The sequence below is a fragment of the Molothrus ater genome, chromosome 10 (genome assembly GCF_012460135.2).
Source record: "Molothrus ater isolate BHLD 08-10-18 breed brown headed cowbird chromosome 10, BPBGC_Mater_1.1, whole genome shotgun sequence".
In the NCBI taxonomy this organism is placed as follows: domain Eukaryota; kingdom Metazoa; phylum Chordata; class Aves; order Passeriformes; family Icteridae; genus Molothrus; species Molothrus ater.
The window spans coordinates 2,145,036-2,162,862 of record NC_050487.2 but is presented as its reverse complement, the minus strand read 5'-3'; the positions used below and the strand labels follow the sequence as shown (position 1 = coordinate 2,162,862).

Below are 17,827 nucleotides of genomic sequence, written 5' to 3'. Positions count from 1 at the left end.
GGCACGTGCTGCCATCAGCTGAATGAGCAGGTGATGTCAAAATGCCATGCTGTGCATCAGGGTGGCAACCAGCCTGCTTTTGTCTCACTGCATGAAGGGCTGTGCTTTTTCACCAGGCTCAGCCTGTGCCACGAGAAATCCAGAGCACTGTCCTCCCCTGTTTCCTGTACTCCTGACAGACATAATCCCCCTGTGCTGCTGCAGACCTGCAGCCCCTCGTGCTGGAGGGCAGCTGCAGAAACTTGTGCCTGGCCCTGTTTGCACCTATTTAACCCTGGGTTTTTACCCTTCACAGCCTCCCATGAAGGAGGAGGTGCTGCCACTCTGTGTGGTCCAGCACAGAGAGACCTTCACTCTGGACACACGAGGCTGAACAGGTCTGTGTGCACACCAGTGGCAGTGGGAGCAGCAGAAAGGCTCTTGGTGTGCACAAGTTCTCATTAAAGAGGTTTAACTTACCCCTGTGTGGGACAGAGAACAATGCTGCTGTACAGTACAGTGGTTCTGAGCCATGAAGTTTTGCTACAAAGCTGAGCACATGCTCAAACATTCTGAGGACAGAAAGCAGTGGCTGGTGGGAATGGTAATGTGAGGTGTCAAAGGAGTTTGTTTATTTTGATAAACTAGTTGATATTCTAGGATGCTTTTTCTTGTGTTGAAAAAGTGTCAGTCTTAGCGAGGAACTTTGCTATTGATGACCTTTCATGTAAAGTTGCAAGGCAAAAAGCAAAGATAAACAACTTGAACAATACAATTAAGGCAAACCCAGAATTCAGTCAATGAGAGACATCAGTTTTAAGTAAATCATCCCATGGAAACAGAACTATTTGAAAATGCAGTGGCATCGCTTACAGTACAGTGGGCAATTAGTTTTAATTAACTTCAAATTCTGACACATAGTTAAAAATCAGCTCTTCTGAGTGCCCAGCTAGAAAAGTGGAAGTTGGGGCATTTTGTTCTGCTCAAAAAAGCTATTACAAATATTCTAATGATGCTATTCACACTTCTATTATAAGTTTTATGTGATATTTTAAATTTTTTATGAAATAGTACTTTTGGAAGATGATCTTGTTCCATACCATAAGCTTTTGAATAAGGGCACTATTTTCTAAGAAGAATAAATTGAAGTTTTAGAAGCAGTTTTGAATTCAGTGACAATGTCTGTTAACAAAGTCCAACATGTCGTGGTCTTTACCTGTCAGGGAGGAATCAGGCAGGAGTTCTTGTAAAGCTATCAGAAATTATACACAGCAAACATGTTGTGATCTTTACCTGTCAGGGAAGAAAAAGCCAGGAGTTCTTGTAAGGTTATCAGAAATTATAGGCAGCTTTTGATGTGTATTTTAAAGTTAAATTCAGCACTTTAAATGTGATGTGTGTCTCACCATGGGAGCCCCCAGTGCAGATTTTGTGGGAGGTGAACTGCTCAGAGAAGCATGAATGCCCTGTCGCAGCCTGTCCACACATCCCTCTTCCCTGGGCATCCAGTCTGACTTTTTCAATATGAAACTTATTTCCCTTATTAGTATTTTGCAGTAAGCAAAACCAGAGCTAGATGCTTGTGCTGGTGTTATGCAGCCTTAACTCCTTGAGTAATCTTCTTGATTTCCCTTGGGCTGTGAGGCAGCTTCTCACATGAGAAAGTTCAGAATACTCTTGCTTGTCCCAGTTAAATTAATTTGTATGCTGAGCCATGCAGGTGAGGGCAAAGAATATATTCATTTACTCAGCTGCTCAGTGACCAGGATGCTTGGGGAAGAATTCAGACAGAAAGAGCTGGTATTGCTGAGATGGGAAGGCTGATACCATGCAGTCACCTTCCCATGGTGTTCCTCTTGGATTGTATCACTCATCAGCCCTGGGAGGTGCTGTTTTTCTGAGTCATTAAAATCTGTGTGTTTTCCTCCTTTACATTTCCAGTGAGATTTTGAGATAACTATTTCTCAGGGCAGTTTTTTTATGAGCAAAAAGCTGCTGTTTAGGCTGATGTTCTCAGCTCACAGCAGTCTCTGGGGGCCAGGATGGGACTTGGAACAGATCTAGAGAGGGAGAATTCTGATATGCTGTACACAGTGTAATCTCTAAATAAGCACAGCAGGTCTGATCTCTGTCATAGGAGATAAGTCAAGGGGCTGAAGGATTTTTGGTCTGATACAAAATAATTGTTCTCACACTGTTGAAGCACAGGAAAAAAGATGAAAAAGTGGAAGTATCTTCAGAATTGTCTATAGGATGTTTTCTCTCAACTAGTGGCTGTCCTGACTTGCTGGGTGGTCACATCAATTGTATTTCTTCCATAGATCTTTGATTAGTTGGTGGTCTAATAATTTTTTTCAAAATTAGTGTTTTGGTACAGTTAATGGCTGTGCTTTTCAGGCATGATGGGGTTTTTTCAGGGGAAAAAACATACCACAGGCACTTCTAAGGTGTGCATTTCAATAGGTCTGGTAAAAAAAATATCCCTGAAATAATGAGGTAGCACAGGAATACTGAATTCTGACCATCAAAAAGGGCTGCACACATTTTTTCTGTGTGGAGTACATGCAGCATGGGAAACAATTCATGGTGTGGCAGCATGATCATTCTCTTTGTGCTCAGTACTGGGAGGGAAGGAGAAGAGAAGAAAATGGGATCTCTAAGGAAAAAAAAAAGGTAGGCATAGACTGGTAATTTTTCTAATAGGTTCATATGTTCATCATTTAACAGGATGAGAAAATTTTAAGTAAAATCACCAGAAATAATTTTCTAGCAGTGCTTTTTAGTCTTGGCATATTTATGAATATTTCATGCATGACTTTTTTACTATTAAGATCTATATTTAAAATTTCATACTCAGCTTTAAAGTTTGCTCTGACTTGAAATAGTCTTCAGAAAATTAAACTTTCTCAAAAAGAGAAACACCAGAAAATTATAAAAACCTGAAAAAGGAAAGTAGTCTTAATTACAGATGGAGGCTTTTACACTTCTTTTGAGGATGATTAAGTTGTTTTTTAAATGAAAATCAGCATGCCATTTGACATAAATAGGTTCCTTAATTTTACTTCTGTCCACTGAGTTCTTCAGGTTCTTCAGTGAAACGTGTACCTTGAAGAATTGGACCTCCACAGATAAACTAAGGCTGTGCAGATTGGATTGCTGGCTTTCCTGGCATGGCTGAGACACAAACAGCAAGGCTTTCCTTGGGAAGCCAAATTGGCAAGAGCAGACCTCGTGCCCATTAAGTCCCATTGGTGGAAAGTCCAGTTGGAGACTGAGCTTATCTTAACCATAAGGGAATTAGTCCAGCTTCCATTTAAATCACTGGCACAGCTCCAGCTATATTCAACCAGAGAAGGGCTGAGGCAGCAGGCACACAAAACCCTGTTTCTAAGCCTGATCCCAGCTTTTTCTTACACATCCAAAGCTCATGCTGAGTGCTGTGGTCACTTTAGCAGGATTAGGCTGAGCGGATTGTTTGGGCAGATTTATGTGGCCATTCATTGTAAGAAGTACTGATACAGTTCTCAGTGATGTACAGTTGATAAATATTCATTTGTTAAAATACAAGACACCTGTTGACAAGGTAAACTGTGATTGTTCCAAGCAAATTGCTCAAGTGTGGTAGAATGTCATGCACAATAATTGGCTAAACAGCTCTGGTGCTACCTGCAGCCTGCTCCAGCAAAGCCCTCAGGCGTGTGTTTGCCATTAAGCACCTGCCTACCTCCACTCCAGCCACTCTGACTGCTCTGCTGTGTGTGGAGCGTGTGTTTTGGAGAATTGGGGGCTGAATTCCAAGGAGCCCACTGTATCCTGCCCGTGGTGAGTGTTCCCAGTCCTCTGGGAAGCCAAGCACGACTCTGGGTTTGAGGATCACTTTGCAGGGACAGAGCCCTGGAGCGCCTGTCACTTTTCACTGGCTGGGTTTAAGCAGCAATCTTGGATGCTCAGTGGTGCCAGAAGGTTCTCATTTGCCACCTAAGCAGTGTCAGGAGGTGTGACAGGGAAGTGTCACCCCCGGGATGCATTTACCTGTGGACTGTGTGCATGCACATCACCTGGGGCAGCTCGGGTGATAACAGCTATCTCACTGTTACACCTCATTGTCATGCATATAATCAGGGGCAAAAACACACACCTGAGCAGTGTGTGGAAAGGTCTACTTTTATTCTTTTGGAAGAGGGGGGGAAAAAATTAAATTCCAGCCTGAAACACATCATCTTTATTTAATGCTTCTCAGTATAGATATCACAAAATCATGAGAAATGTAAATGTTTCCTTATGTAATGAAGTAACCAGTATTACATGTATGGACATTCCACTTGACTGACTTTTCTGCTGGGCACAGGAACAATTCTGGTTCCTTAGCAGGATTTTGAGGCAAGGAGGGGAGTTGGAGATGATGTAATGGGCTGTCCTCTGCTAACAATATGAGGACCAATTACAAATAAGTGACATAACTTAAAAAGACAGGTGATGAAAAGAACACCCATCATACAAAGATGAGGCACTAAAATCATGTTAGGAAAGGACTAGGGATTTGAATTTGCCACCCACTGAAAACAATAGCAAAACCCCCACTGAATTAAATGCCTCAAGCCCTTGCACAGGACTGATTCAATGCTATTCATAGAATAACGTATGTGCCAAATAATGCTGTTATTTGTCAAGTAAATTATTTGTCAGATCCATCACCCTGCCGTTTCTTTTCTGGCAGAACTCCCACTGAAGTCAAATGGGGGTATTGTCTGAATAAACTCTTTAAGAATAGGGCCCGAGGTTAAACAAAATGCAACTGGGGGCAACTTGTTATAACATCTTCCTTGGGCTCATAAACCCACATGATGGACAATAGTTTGGCAGCTGGGGTACTGTGCCTTATGATGCTGATTTGTTCTGTCACTGATGCTGATTATTCCCTCATCTCTCTTTAACCTACCTGTTGCCACCTTGATTTGTTCCTCTGTGTGTGTGTAACTTCAGCCTTACTGGGTGTATAACCTGCCTCCATGCCCATGGGCTCTGGACTTGCTGGGGCTCAGCCCTTTTGGTGTGCTGGCTTGCTCCATCGTGTCCTGGGCTCTTGTGTGACCTTGGAAAGCTGCAGGATGAGCCAGATACTGCAGCTCTAAGCTGGGTGAGCAGAGGGCTTTCAAGGTGACTTGTTTTCTACTTTTGAATTAAGAAGCCTGATTATACGGCTGGTCTTTTCTTCGAGTTTGTTTTTTATTTTAGTTTATGAGTTAAATGGTCTACATCAAATTGCTTGTGGTTTTTATTCTCAAAAAAAGGGGAAATTAATCTCTTGTTGTCTTGATAGGAACAAAGTTAATACAAGTAAATTGCTTAAAGGATTTGTGCTTCTAGCTATTAAAATACAACTTAGGCAACTTCAGCACTTGAGTTCAGCCTCTCATTACGACCTATGGGAATGTATAATGGTTAAATTAGCTGCAGGTGGGCTCCCCTGCTGCTCCAGAAGCACATTAGAAGCATCTTGAGGGTTGCAAGCAACCTTCAAGAAATCAGACATAACGGCCCCAAACAATAGTCATTCTTGTAGCTGGTAACGTGCTCCATATGCCTGAGAGGTACTGTGCAAATGGGACTCTTTGTGGGAGGCTGCTTGGGTCTGGCTTCACTGGAAATTGAATGTTTTTGTGAAATGGAAAATGTTCATAGGTGTTGAGCATAGTTCTCAAACGTGTGGTAAAGCAGTTGACACTGGAGCTTGCTGAGGGCAGTGAAAAGATCGCAGACCACCTCTCTGAAGGTGATGTGATCCCCAGGAGGGGGCTATGCCCCCCGAACCACATAGGATGGAACTGCTGCTGGCTTTGGTGCAAACGAGCAATTTATACCTGTATTTGGCTGCATAAAGATGTGTTTCCTGGGGTAAAGTTTCTATGCTCTGCAGGGGCTGTTGGCGGGAGTTAACACTTGTCTCACGAAGACCGGTCCGTGTCATCTGCTAGGAATTTCAGGATCGAAGCAAACCGTGAACGAGTGTGCAACCTGCAGCGCTTGGGGCTTTATTCCCTTTATTCCTCCTGCTCCGTTTGCTCTCGTACCTGTTCTGAGCAGCCCAACGCTGAGAGCGCGCATCTCCCTTCTCCGGGCACCGCCGGGTGCCTCGCCCTGCCCTGCCCGGCTCTGCAGGGACCGCAGCGATGCTCAGCGCAAACTTCAGCGCGGCCGTCCCGCGGGGCCGGTCCCTGCCAAGGCTGCCCGGGCTGCCGGCCCCACGTCCCCCGCCCGGCCGGGGCTCCCGGCCCGCCGCCGGCCCTGCCCCCGCCGCGCTCGGGGGGCGGCGGCGCCCCTCAGGGCCCCGCTGGGAGGGGCGGGGAGGGGCGGCGGCCGCTCCCGCCGAGGAGGAGCGCGGGCGGCGGGCGGGGGCAGCGCTGCCGCCGCCGGGACCGGCTGAGGGCCCGCGCCCCGCAGCGCTCGGGCCGCCCGCGGCCGTGGCCGGGGTGCGAGATGGCCGCCGGCGGGAGCCGCGCCGTCCTGGGGCTGTGGCTGCTGGCGGCGGGGCTTTGCGGCGCGGTGGCGGCGGGCAGGTCCCCCAGCTGCCACGAAGTGCGGACGGCGTTCCAGCTGCGGCAGATCGGGCCCCTCAAGCTGGTCCCCGACGTGCCCACGGCCGGTCAGTACCGGGGTACCCGCGGGTGGCCGCTCCGCCGCGGGAGGGTTGCGGGGCGGGGGCCGGGCTCGCCTCAGCCGGGCTCGCCTCAGCCGGGGTCCCGCGGTGCCGCTGCCGCCCCGGCTCCCTCCCGGCGGGCTGGGGAGCGGCAGCGAGCGCACCGGGCACGCCGCTGGCTGAAAGAACTCGGCATTTCCCGGGAGGGGAGAGCGGCAGGACTGCTGCTCCTGCACCGTGCAGGTGGTGCTGCACACCGCTGCCCACCGCCAGCAGCGGGGCTTCCATCCCGCGTTCGCACCGCTGCCATCCCTGCGCCGAGTGCCGGGGCAGAGCGCTCCCCGCGGCAAGGCTCCCTTGGCAGGAGGCAGTCGGTACCGGGCAGCTTTTGGCAGGTTAGTTTTGCCGGGCAGTTTTTGGCAGGTTAGTTTTGCCGGCTAGGTGTGGGGTCAGCAGCCAGCGGCTGAATTCGCTGTAAGTTCTGGCTCGGGAAGAGTTATCTTGCGGATGGGTTCGGGAGCGCTGTCATAGGGAAAGGCAGAGGTGACACCTTGGAGGGATACAGCCAGCAGAACTTGGCTTTTGCTTAGTTAAGCAGTAAGTATGCAGCACTTGGGAAAGTTGATGAGCAGAGTGTTGTTCCGTTTTGCCTTTGTAGAGTTCGGGAACAATGCCTGGCAGCACTGAAAGGGAAAAGTAATACGTAGATAATAAGAATAGACTTTTTATTGCGTATTCTACGACTAACCTGGTAAGGGGATGAAGCACTTCGTAATTAAACTCTTGTGAATGTATCATATATCTAGATAATGAAGTCACATTCCTCACTTTTACATGTTTTCCAATCTAAATAGTTCAGTGAATCTGTTTAAAGACAATGTTTGCAGGCATTGAAATAAAAAAAGAGAATATCAATCTCCTAACACAATTTCTAGCTACGTCATGCCACTGCAATTGCCTAGAGGTGTGTGGTGGTACAAGTTTCAGTTTGGGTTGTTGTTTTATTATTTTTACCTTTTTTTTTTTTTTTTTTTTTTTTTTTTTTTTTGAGAGCAGTTCTATTCAAAGCCTGTGGAGTTTGATGGAAAGACTCCTTGTCTTAGATGAGTTTTGGATCTGTTTTCTGGCACGGGTTTCTGTCTTGGGGATTAAATTTGATAGGCCATTGGGCTGATCTCTTGTGGCTGTAATCGATTGCAGAGTGCTGGTGATCTTCACTTTGCATGAGGTAGTTGAGATGACACAGGGGTGTAGAGTTACCTGTGGAGGAAGAATCATTTGTCATTTTCTGGCAAGAAGAGATTTTCAGGAATGACATTTTGAAGCCTGGTTTTACTGTTCTGTGCTGATAGAAGCATCAGATGGTGGTTGTTCTGGAGAGGCAAAACAAGGCTTTTCATCCATTGTGATGGATGCTTAACCCTCTCTCCTGAGCTCTTCCTGGAAGAAGTCCCTCCAGCTCTGATTTGAGGGATTTACATTATCTATAAAACTCTAGTGCTGTAGAAGAAACTTTCTCAAAAAGTTGTGTGCTTTCAGAAGGAAGATACAGGTCCTGTGATGCTGAAGAGAATCACAGAATCATGGAATGGTTTGGGTTGGGAGGGACCTTAAGCTCATTTAGTTCCAACCCTACTTGACAGGCTTCATTGTCTTCTTGTGTCCTGTCCAACTCCCCTGTTGAATAACAAGCTCCCAGAAAAGAAATGGCAAGAGACAAGGTGAGGAAGGGTAATAATGCTTTTAAATTTTAGCTCATAAAGGTTTCCTTTGAAGAGGTTTGGAGCAGAGCTGAGAACAAGTGGTGCATATTGATCTTCCCTGTTCCTTGAGACTCACTCTGCTGCACCACAGCTGGTGTGCTTTGATGATCCCTGCTGGGCACTAATGCCTCCTGTCTTGTGCCCTCTTTTAATTAAATACTGAAGTGTTTTCCAGCATCTTCCTGGGCAGCTGTTATCAGTGAATATATCTTAATATACACACATTTCTCCTGACATTGGGGCTCATTTTAATGCCACACAAATGTTGAAGCACATCCCCTGGAGATGCTGGATGTCAGCTAAAGTGGAGGAGTGGTGGGAGCTGGGAGTGGCACTGGGGAGCAGCATGCTGGGCTGAATTGAGCCCTGGGTGCAGTGCCAGGAGCTTTTATTTCTGCTCACTTCTGCTCACATGGGCCAGACCTGCCCTGCCCTAGGGTGCTCCTCAGTCACCTGCATGTTGGTTTGGGCTTTTCTCTAAAAAAATGAAACTTTTACAGTCCTGTTGTCTGTGTATTAGATATTTTTAGTCACCAAAGTGTTGAAAGCCCTTGGCTAATCTCATGCCAGTATTTATAGGCTAATAGAACAAATCTGGCAGAGGCCTTAATGATTATTAGGTTCTTAGACCCTTCAGGAGAACCAGCAGCTCAGTCAGGGAGAGAGGCCCAACCCAGTGTCTGGGGAGGGATGGACAGACAGACAGGTGTAAATGTTCTGTCTTCTCTTATGGGTGGTGTCCATTTTACCTGGAATCAAATGAAATGCTTGGGAGAATTAGTAGCATACCCTCTCCTGTGGCATTAGCTGTGGTTGCAGTGCTGGAGCTGTCAGCTGGTGGATCCTGGATCCCGCTTCCCTGTGCTCACCTGGTCTGCAGCCAGGTTCCTGGGATTGCTGAGTGCTGGGAGAGGGCTGGCAGCATGGCCTGAAGTGAGGTGGGGAGCTTGGGCAGGACCTGCCAACCTCCTGGGTAAAATGTAGTGTCAAGGGAAGGAGGAAGACTCCTAAGGAAAGGGAAAAAAAAAAAGGCTTTTGCTCATAAGGTGTGATGTGAATCTGGCAGCAACCTGCCTGAAAATTGTCACCTGAATGAGCTCTTAGAGATGAGCAGGAGTTTCCTTTTAAATTTCCCTTCCACAGCTTCCCCCAAAAGACATGAGATATTTTTCTACTGTGAAGTCTAGTCCATGGATGAGTGCAGGGCTAAGGACGTGTTTGGGTATGGGATGGGTAGGACATCCAAACTGCAGGCATTTTCACACAGCAGATCTGCTTGGTCTGTCTGTGACACTCCCTTCTCCTCTGGTGGAATCTGTGCTTCTCTCTGGTACTTTACTTTTTGGTACAAATGGAGTGTTTTAAGGGTAATTTGCTGCAAATAGCAAAGATTGGTCAGGTAAAGGTCCTCCTGCCTTGGCTGTGATCCACAGGAAGGGCTTTTTGTGCCTTCCCCAGACTGAGAAATGAGGTAATGTGTCCCTGCTCGTGTACTTTGATTATCACAGACTGAGCCGGGATGTTTCTGTAGGAGCTCCATTTTGATGAGAGAGGATTCTAAGCAGTCTCCAGGGGTGCAGGGCTATGTTAATCCTGCCAGGGGACTAAGCCTTTGGTTCCAGGGAGTCTGGATGGCTCCAACCTGACGCGTGCTGCCCTGTCTGGAATGGCTCCCGGGCGGGGGCTGCTGTGCTGGCCGTGCCCTGCCAGCCCTGGCTTGTGTTACAGCCCCCAGTGCGCCCTGGCACGGGCTCCAGAGGAGTTCTGGACACTCCCAGGTTTTTCTGGGACATGGGGCGTGGTGGTGCCCTGCCTGTCACTGCTCTCCAAGTTCTCAGGGGGACAACTGGATGGACCCAAGTGGAGTCTGTGACGTGACGTGACCACAGTCAGGCAGTGAATGGTAGCAGAAGCAGAATAAAAGTCTGTGGCATTCACATTTTCTGAAAAATTCCTTCAGCCAGGATTTTTCTCCTGGGAAACTGAGAAGCCTCAGAGAGAAAGGAAAACAATAATTATCTGATTTGCTTCTCCTGTGTTGTGCTCATAGGTGATTGTTCCATTGGATTCTGCTGGGAGTTGTTTTCACTCTTTGCCAATCAGGGCCAAGCTGTGTCAGGACTCTGGAAAGAGTCAGGAGTTTTTCATTATTTTTTTTTAGCATTCAGTAAGTATCCTTGCTGTATTCTTTAGTATAGTTTAGCATAGCATTCTTTATTATAATATAGTATCATAAAATAATGAATTAGCCTTCTGAGAACGTGGAGTCAGATTCATCATTCCTCCCTGCCATGGGGCTCCCTGCAAATACAATACAAGTCCTCTTGTGATTGCTTGGGTAATCATGTAAGCAACCACGAGAACATCCTACATTCACATATGCTCAGTTCTCCCTCTGCCTGCTTGAGTAGTGCCCGAGCATGCAAAAACCCCAGTCTGTAAGCATATGGTAAGTAAGAGAGAAGAATTGGGCTGGTTTCTGGGAAGCATGGAAAATATGTCATTTGTGAAAGAATTTTAGGAGCTCTTTACCTTACAAATAATCATCTTGTAGAAAACCACCAAAGGGATGATTAGCTTTATCTTGTTATACTCCTGGTTTATAAAGAGTGCAGAAGATGCCCAGGCTGTGCTCTGGAACTTCTGAAGGGCAGGTTTTGTTCTAGTAAAAGCTGCTTTATTCTCTGGTGTCATCCTGCACCTTAAATCAGCAGGAGTGTTCATTACTGTGTCTATATTGAATATCCCATTGTAGAGCTGGACATGCATTAACAATTTATACATTAAAACTGTTTTACTTTCTGAATAATGACAGACAAGTCCTAGATTCCACCAGAAGCCCCTTGCTGTGTGTGGTGCATGCATTAGGCTGGATCTCTTCCCACCTCTGTCTGTGGCACAGCTCCCATGTGTGTTGAGAAAGGAGCATGAACTAGATCCCTATTTTGTATATGTCCAAGAATATCTATTAAATTGCCCATTTTCTTATGAAGTGGGTCATGCCACACTTTATTCTCCTGTTTTTCTTTTATTCCTGCTCAGCTTTTCTGCCTCCCTAATGAGAGCAGCGAGGTTCCCCTGGTGAAGGTGTAGTGCAGGAAGGCATTTCGCTCACAGTAACATTCTGTCAGTGTCTGCTCTGTGTCAGAGGAGATGTGGACTTGCTCTATTGGCTCTGGGAAGTTTTTACCCCATTAGAATGAGAGACTAAAATGCTCTGGTGTGAGCTGCAGTTGGATATTCTGTCCACCTGCACGTGTGGTTTGTGGGACTGCCTTCAGCAGGGTGGATGAAGGATCCCTCTGGGAGAAAGCATTGCTGGATGAGCACAGTTCTGTTTATGCAGAGAACTGTATAGGGTGGTTACAATTCTGAAAAAAGGCACAAAAATAGTCCTGTTTCCATGAGGTTCCTGTTTCTTTTTGGCAAACCTGGTTGTTGCCCAAGTTTGAAATGTCCATGGCATTACCTTGCAGCTTGTTAAGTGGAAGGTGTTTTTCCTGTTACACTTGGTATTGTTATTTATGAACACACAGGCTTCTTGGTGATTTATAGCACAGAGAGGGTGGGCTGGTGCAGTGTGAGATGGATTCTGTTCCCATCTTTGTTGCTCTCTGAGAACTGTTGTGCCTCAGTTTCCTTGTCTACAGGCTATATCATGATGTATTGCTGTAACTTTATTGCTGAAAACCCAACTGTGAAAAAAGGGTGGTAGATTGCAGCTAGAAAAATTATCACTGAGCTGTACCTTCACTTCTTCAGCCTGACTTTCACTTAATTCTTCCCTTAGGTGAGGGAAAAGGCTCGAAGTTACATTGGTTTCTGAGCTGGAAGCTGAAGCTGAAAGCTGTCCTTCCTTCACTCCTCTCACTCAGTCAGGGGCTGTGGTCTGTGCCTGCTGAAATAGTTGTTCTGAGTAGAAGGAAAGCTTTGCTTCTGCAGCCTGCAGCTCCTCTGGAGTAAGGACCCTTCCTTCATTAATCTTTTCAGGCTTTTATGGCACTCTTCAGGCTCAGGCTGTCACCAGAAGTGTTAACCTGAAGCTGGTCGTGCCTGTAGGTACAGGCAAGGTCTCACCAGCAGTAACATCTTTTTTCCCCTTCTTTTCCCATGTCTTAAATTTCTGTTTGACGCAGGACCAGCTGCCCACTCTGTAATGCCCTCTTGGGAGTAATCTATAGGCAGAAAAAATGTGTTTAAACTTACTTAATGCCTCATAAAGATGGAATTGCTGTTCCACTGCCAGATGGAAACCTGTAGTTTTCATATCCACGAGCCCCAAGATCATTGTCCTTGGTGGCTTGCATGAGCATTTGGTCCAGGTGAGAAGAAAAATGACTTAGTTACTCAGATCAGCCTTTCCTGTAAATGTCTTGGGAAGGTATCCAAGAGTCAGCAGAGAACCTACTCTCCCCCAGCACACAATCTTCTTGTCAGACTGAGTCAAGTATTGCTACAATTCACATGGTCTATTCATTCTCTGAGAAATCTCTGCTGAAAAGAGTGTGTAATGATTTTTATTTTTAATGGTCTGCTCAAAATCTGGTGATTCTGGAGTTGAACTGGACCTTGGGATGGAAAAAAAGCTTAGTAGGAAATGACTCATCCTAAAATACTGGTGGCTCCCAAAAGCTGCCTCTGGAATACTTTATGTGCCACTGAAGTTTTGCTACCAAATTGTTATGAGAAAATAATAGAAAAATAATGTTCCCACACCCCCATGCTAGTGTGGCAGGTCTTAGCAGACAGCTCTTAACCAAAGGGCAGTGCTAATGAAAAGGCACTGATGTGGTGAGTGGAAACAAAGTTGGCACGATAATTGCTATATAAATCAATAAAATAAATACATCAAAATAAAGAAGAGCTTTCATAAGGATTAATTATGAAAAATGTCATAGCCTGAGGATCTGTAAAAAGCAAGGATATGTGTAAAATGCACCCTGAGTGGTGAAATGGTTTTGCTTTTTAATGGTATAAAACCAGTTCCAAATACTGTAAAGTCTCTGTAATTGAATCTTTGTCCCATGAAAGCATAAAATGACATGATAAAGTGGCATATGTTTAATAATAGTTCAGATGCATACTCATCACATATCAGTTTAGAGCATAGCTTCTGCTTCTAGGGGAAAATAAAAATTTTGATGGATCAGAGTCAATTCTCAGACACCAGTCAGGCCTGTGACAAAATTTATGTGGAGTGTATCAATGTGTTGATTAGGTATCAGCATTTAAGATGATAGGGTTATCCTCATACACATGAAGATATATTTAAAGGTGTTTGCTTTGTTCACATACAAGGAACTTCTGAGCAGCACAAGTGGATGAAAGAAAGCATCTAGCTAATATTAAATGATTTATCCTAAGGCTAGAATAAGATAGGGAGGCAAGCCTGTTTAAATCTTCCACCAAGCAGTGAGGATTTAGTGTTTTGAGGCAGTATATTATATTATTTGATGGCAAACCACAAAATATTTCTGCACAGTATCTTCTGTTGAGATGCACAAAAGTAACCAGAGCTTCAAGCTAGGAGCTTTAAGCTGTGCACAGGATTCCATAGCACAGACTGAGGAGGACAAGGTTTTGTGGTTTTTCCCCAAGGTTTGCCCTGTTTTGTGTCCTTCCTGACCCAGTGATCTCTAGATCCAGGTGTGCTGGGGCCTGAGCCTGGTCTGGCCAGGGAACTGTAGCCATAGCAGAACTGTGCCAACTTGCTCTGACCCTTTTTATGGCTGCATTTTGTCCCTTCCAGCAGATAAATATTCTCTGTGGTGATGCAGGTGATGACAGGATGAGCCCTTTGTGTCTGAGCTGCTGCAGCAGCACTGGTCTGTCAGACCACCCTGCAGAGAAACGTAAAGAGCAGGTTTGCCTCCCTGTTTCATTCAGGATGTGAAGTGAATCTCCGGTGGCTTTGCTGATTCCATGCTGGGTCCCGTGCTGGTGCCTGATGGCAGGGGAAGCGTCGCAGCTCAGCGAGGTGGCAGGCCGCAGGAGCCCTCTGGGCCAGCAGCGCTCCCTTCTGTCCAGGGTGCTGCCCAAAGGCTGACCCTGGCAGTCTGACAGATGAGTTTTATGGATTCCTTGCCTGTCCTGGACCCTCCTGGGGCTCTGTGCCATTGTACAGCACCAAGCAGCTCAGCAGAGTTACACAAATGATTTATGATGGAGCAATCACAACCTTGCCTTTCCTTACTCAGACACAGTGTGTGTGCACTTCCAGGAGAATAAATCTATCTATTTCAGTCTTTTCAGTACATCAGTTTTAAAGGAGAGTTATTAATTACCTTCTTAGTGTATTCATACATGCATGAATAACGAGTAAAGTTTGAACTTGTGAAATTTCACAGCACAAGCTGGAAGAATACAGAAAGAAATTAAGACAACGGAGGAATTTTGAGTATCACAGATGATACCATTACATTTATTTTGTGGACTCAGAAGTCTCAGGAGGGTATCATTGATACATATCCTCAGGTTCTGTCTTGCATTTTGATGGCTAAAATACAGAAATAAAGAACAAGTGTAGCCAGGTAATTGTATAGGAATTTCAGACCTGCAGAGGACAAAATTATTTCCCTAGAAGTTGTCTTTGCACTATTTTCTTTTGAAATGTAATTCTCAGCCTACTTTATGTGATTCTGTGCCATATTCTGCCTTTCTCTGCTCTTACTGAGTGTCTATTAATACTGATGGCCAGCATATATATGTACTTAAATTATATCTAGAGATTTTTTTGGTCTTCTGATGCCTCTGCTTGCTTCCTGGGGTCATGGTCTGTGCCTGTGCCGAGTTCTTCCATCCCCTGGTGGATGTGCCAGGGCTCTGGAGCCCATCCTCCTGCAAGGAGCTCCCTGTGACAAAGAGCTGTCACCTCCTTCAGAAACAAATGAGAGACAAATTTCAGAGAGCTGCAGTGGCAAACCTGACAATATCAGATAGGTCATGGTAGCTTTGTCTGGCAGCTAGTTAAATTGGATAGTTGGGCACATCCCTAGATGTTAATGGTTAAATGTATTCATTGTTCCAACAAGGCCCCTATTCATAAGGGGAGCATTCTGTGCTCGTTATGCATGCATAATTCCCATTAATGCTCCTAGGGGTTAAGGGTGTGGAGTGAGGGGGGAAATGAAGCTGATGTTTACACATCCCTGTTTGCACTCAGAGAAGAAGTTTTGTAACACAGGAGAAACTGATTGTGTGTCCCCACATCCCTTAACTTCAAGGAAAACTTGAAGTCTTTGCCTTCAAGAGGGAGTGAGAATGGGGGAGAAAGTGACACTTGCATGAGCACCTACTTCCTTGCACACCATACTTTGTCAATGAGCAGAAATATTACACCAGTGCAATTTTTGTAGAAGCTTTTGAAAGTACCAAAGTGCTTGGAAATTCAGGGTATCGAAACAATGACTCTGAATCTTTAACTTGGGGCAAAAAAACACTTGCAAACTTTTGACTCAGCGTTAATCAGGGTGATGAGATTTTCTGATTTATTACACAAAATGGGTGTTTCCATAGAAAACTTTCAGATTAAGATTCCTCACTCTTAGGTGCACATCAAAGTCGTGTAAAAGCCATAAAGAAGCTCAGCACTGCCTAAGAAAGCCTTTCAAGTTCCAGCAAGTGCTTGAACTACTGAAGGTTTTGAAGTGCTCTAATCTCTGACATGGGTGACGTGCTAGGCTAGCACTTTTTTGTTTTGTCACAAATCATCCATGCACGTAGTGCAAAGGGACCCTGACAAAGTCATTTCACTTTTGAAAAGGGCTGCTTTTTTTCCTACCATTATGTCTCCCATTCACATCTACATGTTTGCTTCCACTTTGTTCAGGTCTAAGTAGCAGGGCATTTGCATAGTCTTCCCTTTGTTCTCGGTAAATATGGAGTAAAATGAGCAAGATCCGTGCTGTGAAATTAAAGCTCTACTCTTGAGAGATCTTAAGGGCCAAATCCTCACAAAAGGTACTGCAACATAGTGCCAAAGGAGCTGGTGTCCAGGAACAGCTTGCTCTGGGTGTTTGTGCTAGGAAATGTGAATAAAGGGAGACTAATCTGTTGAAAACTGGATGTAATTAGAAAAATACACTGCTGAGAGCTGCTGAAAGATTATAATAACAGAAAATAGTACTGAAAGAGAGCTGAAGTGATCATCTGGTCCATTCCCTCTGCTTGTGGCCAGAATAAACTGTTTAAATCAGTGAGAGAAGATCACAGCCTTTTTTGTCTGTTTGTTCCAGTGCTTAATTACTCTCCTGCATAGGTTTTTTTTCCTAATGCAAAACCTAGCTCTTCCTTGCTAAAATACAGCATTATCCTATTCTTAGGGCCTTCCTCTTTGCAGTAACACTCAAATGACAACTGCTGTGGTTTGTTCTGCTCTGAAACGATGCTCTGTGCTTTTGCACTGGTCCCAGAGCAATAAGCTTGTTGGTGTAAATTAATCTAAACTAAATTTGGGTCCCGTGCACCTGGAATGAATGAAGTGAATTCCAGATGTGGTGACTCATTAAGGATTATAACTTGGTATTTGAGCCCTAAGAATAGGTTTCTTCCTCCTTTATAGGTTTGAGTATTGTGAAGAAGGAGCAAACAGCATGGGGATATAACATTCCATGATCAGGAAGGCAAAATAACAAATTCACAGATTTGCCATGTAGTGGAAGATGGAAGCATGGAGAAAAATCAGTTTTCAAGTGACCAAACTGAGCAGCAGTCGAGTTGCAGGACTGCTAGTGGGAAACTGCATTGTTGTGGAAAGGAGCATGGGGATACCTGAAGATGTGTGGAGCATTTGCTCCTAACTTAAATAAAATATTCCCCCTAGATTTTGCTGGTGGTAGGTAGTTCACTGTACTGCAGGTGTGTAGGTGAGGTGGCAATTAGGCTACTGAAATCAGAAGACATTGATCAAAATTTTAAGTCTTGCAAATAGACATGACATTTCCAGAGCAAGTCTGAGTATATCTTAAGTTTTGAGGTTGAGGGGAGCTCTGGTCCTTAACCCTCTGTTTAGCAGTGTTTCCCTGTTTTGGGGTGTTAATTCTTGAGCAGTGTTTTGTTGTTACTGATGTGGAGAAGTTATTCTTCATGGCTGAGAAAGGCTCAAAGATGAGGGTTGTGACCGTGTTCACAGGGGTCTGAGGATGAGGGAAGAGATGAGAATGTTGACTCCATGTTTCAGAGGGCTTGATTTATTATTTTATGATCTATATTATATTAAAACTATACTGAAAGAATAGAAGAAAGGATTTCATCAGAAGGCTGGCTAAGAATTGCAAAAGAAGGAATGATAACAAAAGCTTGTGTCTGGGACAGAGTCTGAGCCAGCTGGACTGTGATTGGCCATGGATTAGAAACAACCCCATGAGACCAATCCCAGATGCACCTGTTGCATTCCACAGCAGCAGATACCATTGGTTACATTTTGTTCCTGAGGCCTCTCAGCTTCTCA

General features: G+C 45.2%; 1 protein-coding gene across 1 annotated transcript in view; it reads left to right on the top strand.

Moving 5' to 3' along the window:
- The first annotated feature begins 6,437 nt into the window (after positions 1–6,437).
- Positions 6,438–17,827, top strand: part of LOC118690109 (glypican-5-like) — a 379,548-nt gene continuing 368,158 nt past the window's right edge. The window contains exon 1 of the mRNA XM_036388826.1: positions 6,438–6,622. Within this exon, the coding sequence (XP_036244719.1) occupies positions 6,457–6,622 (166 nt within the window). The 5' untranslated portion in view covers positions 6,438–6,456. The remainder of the gene's footprint in view (positions 6,623–17,827) is intronic.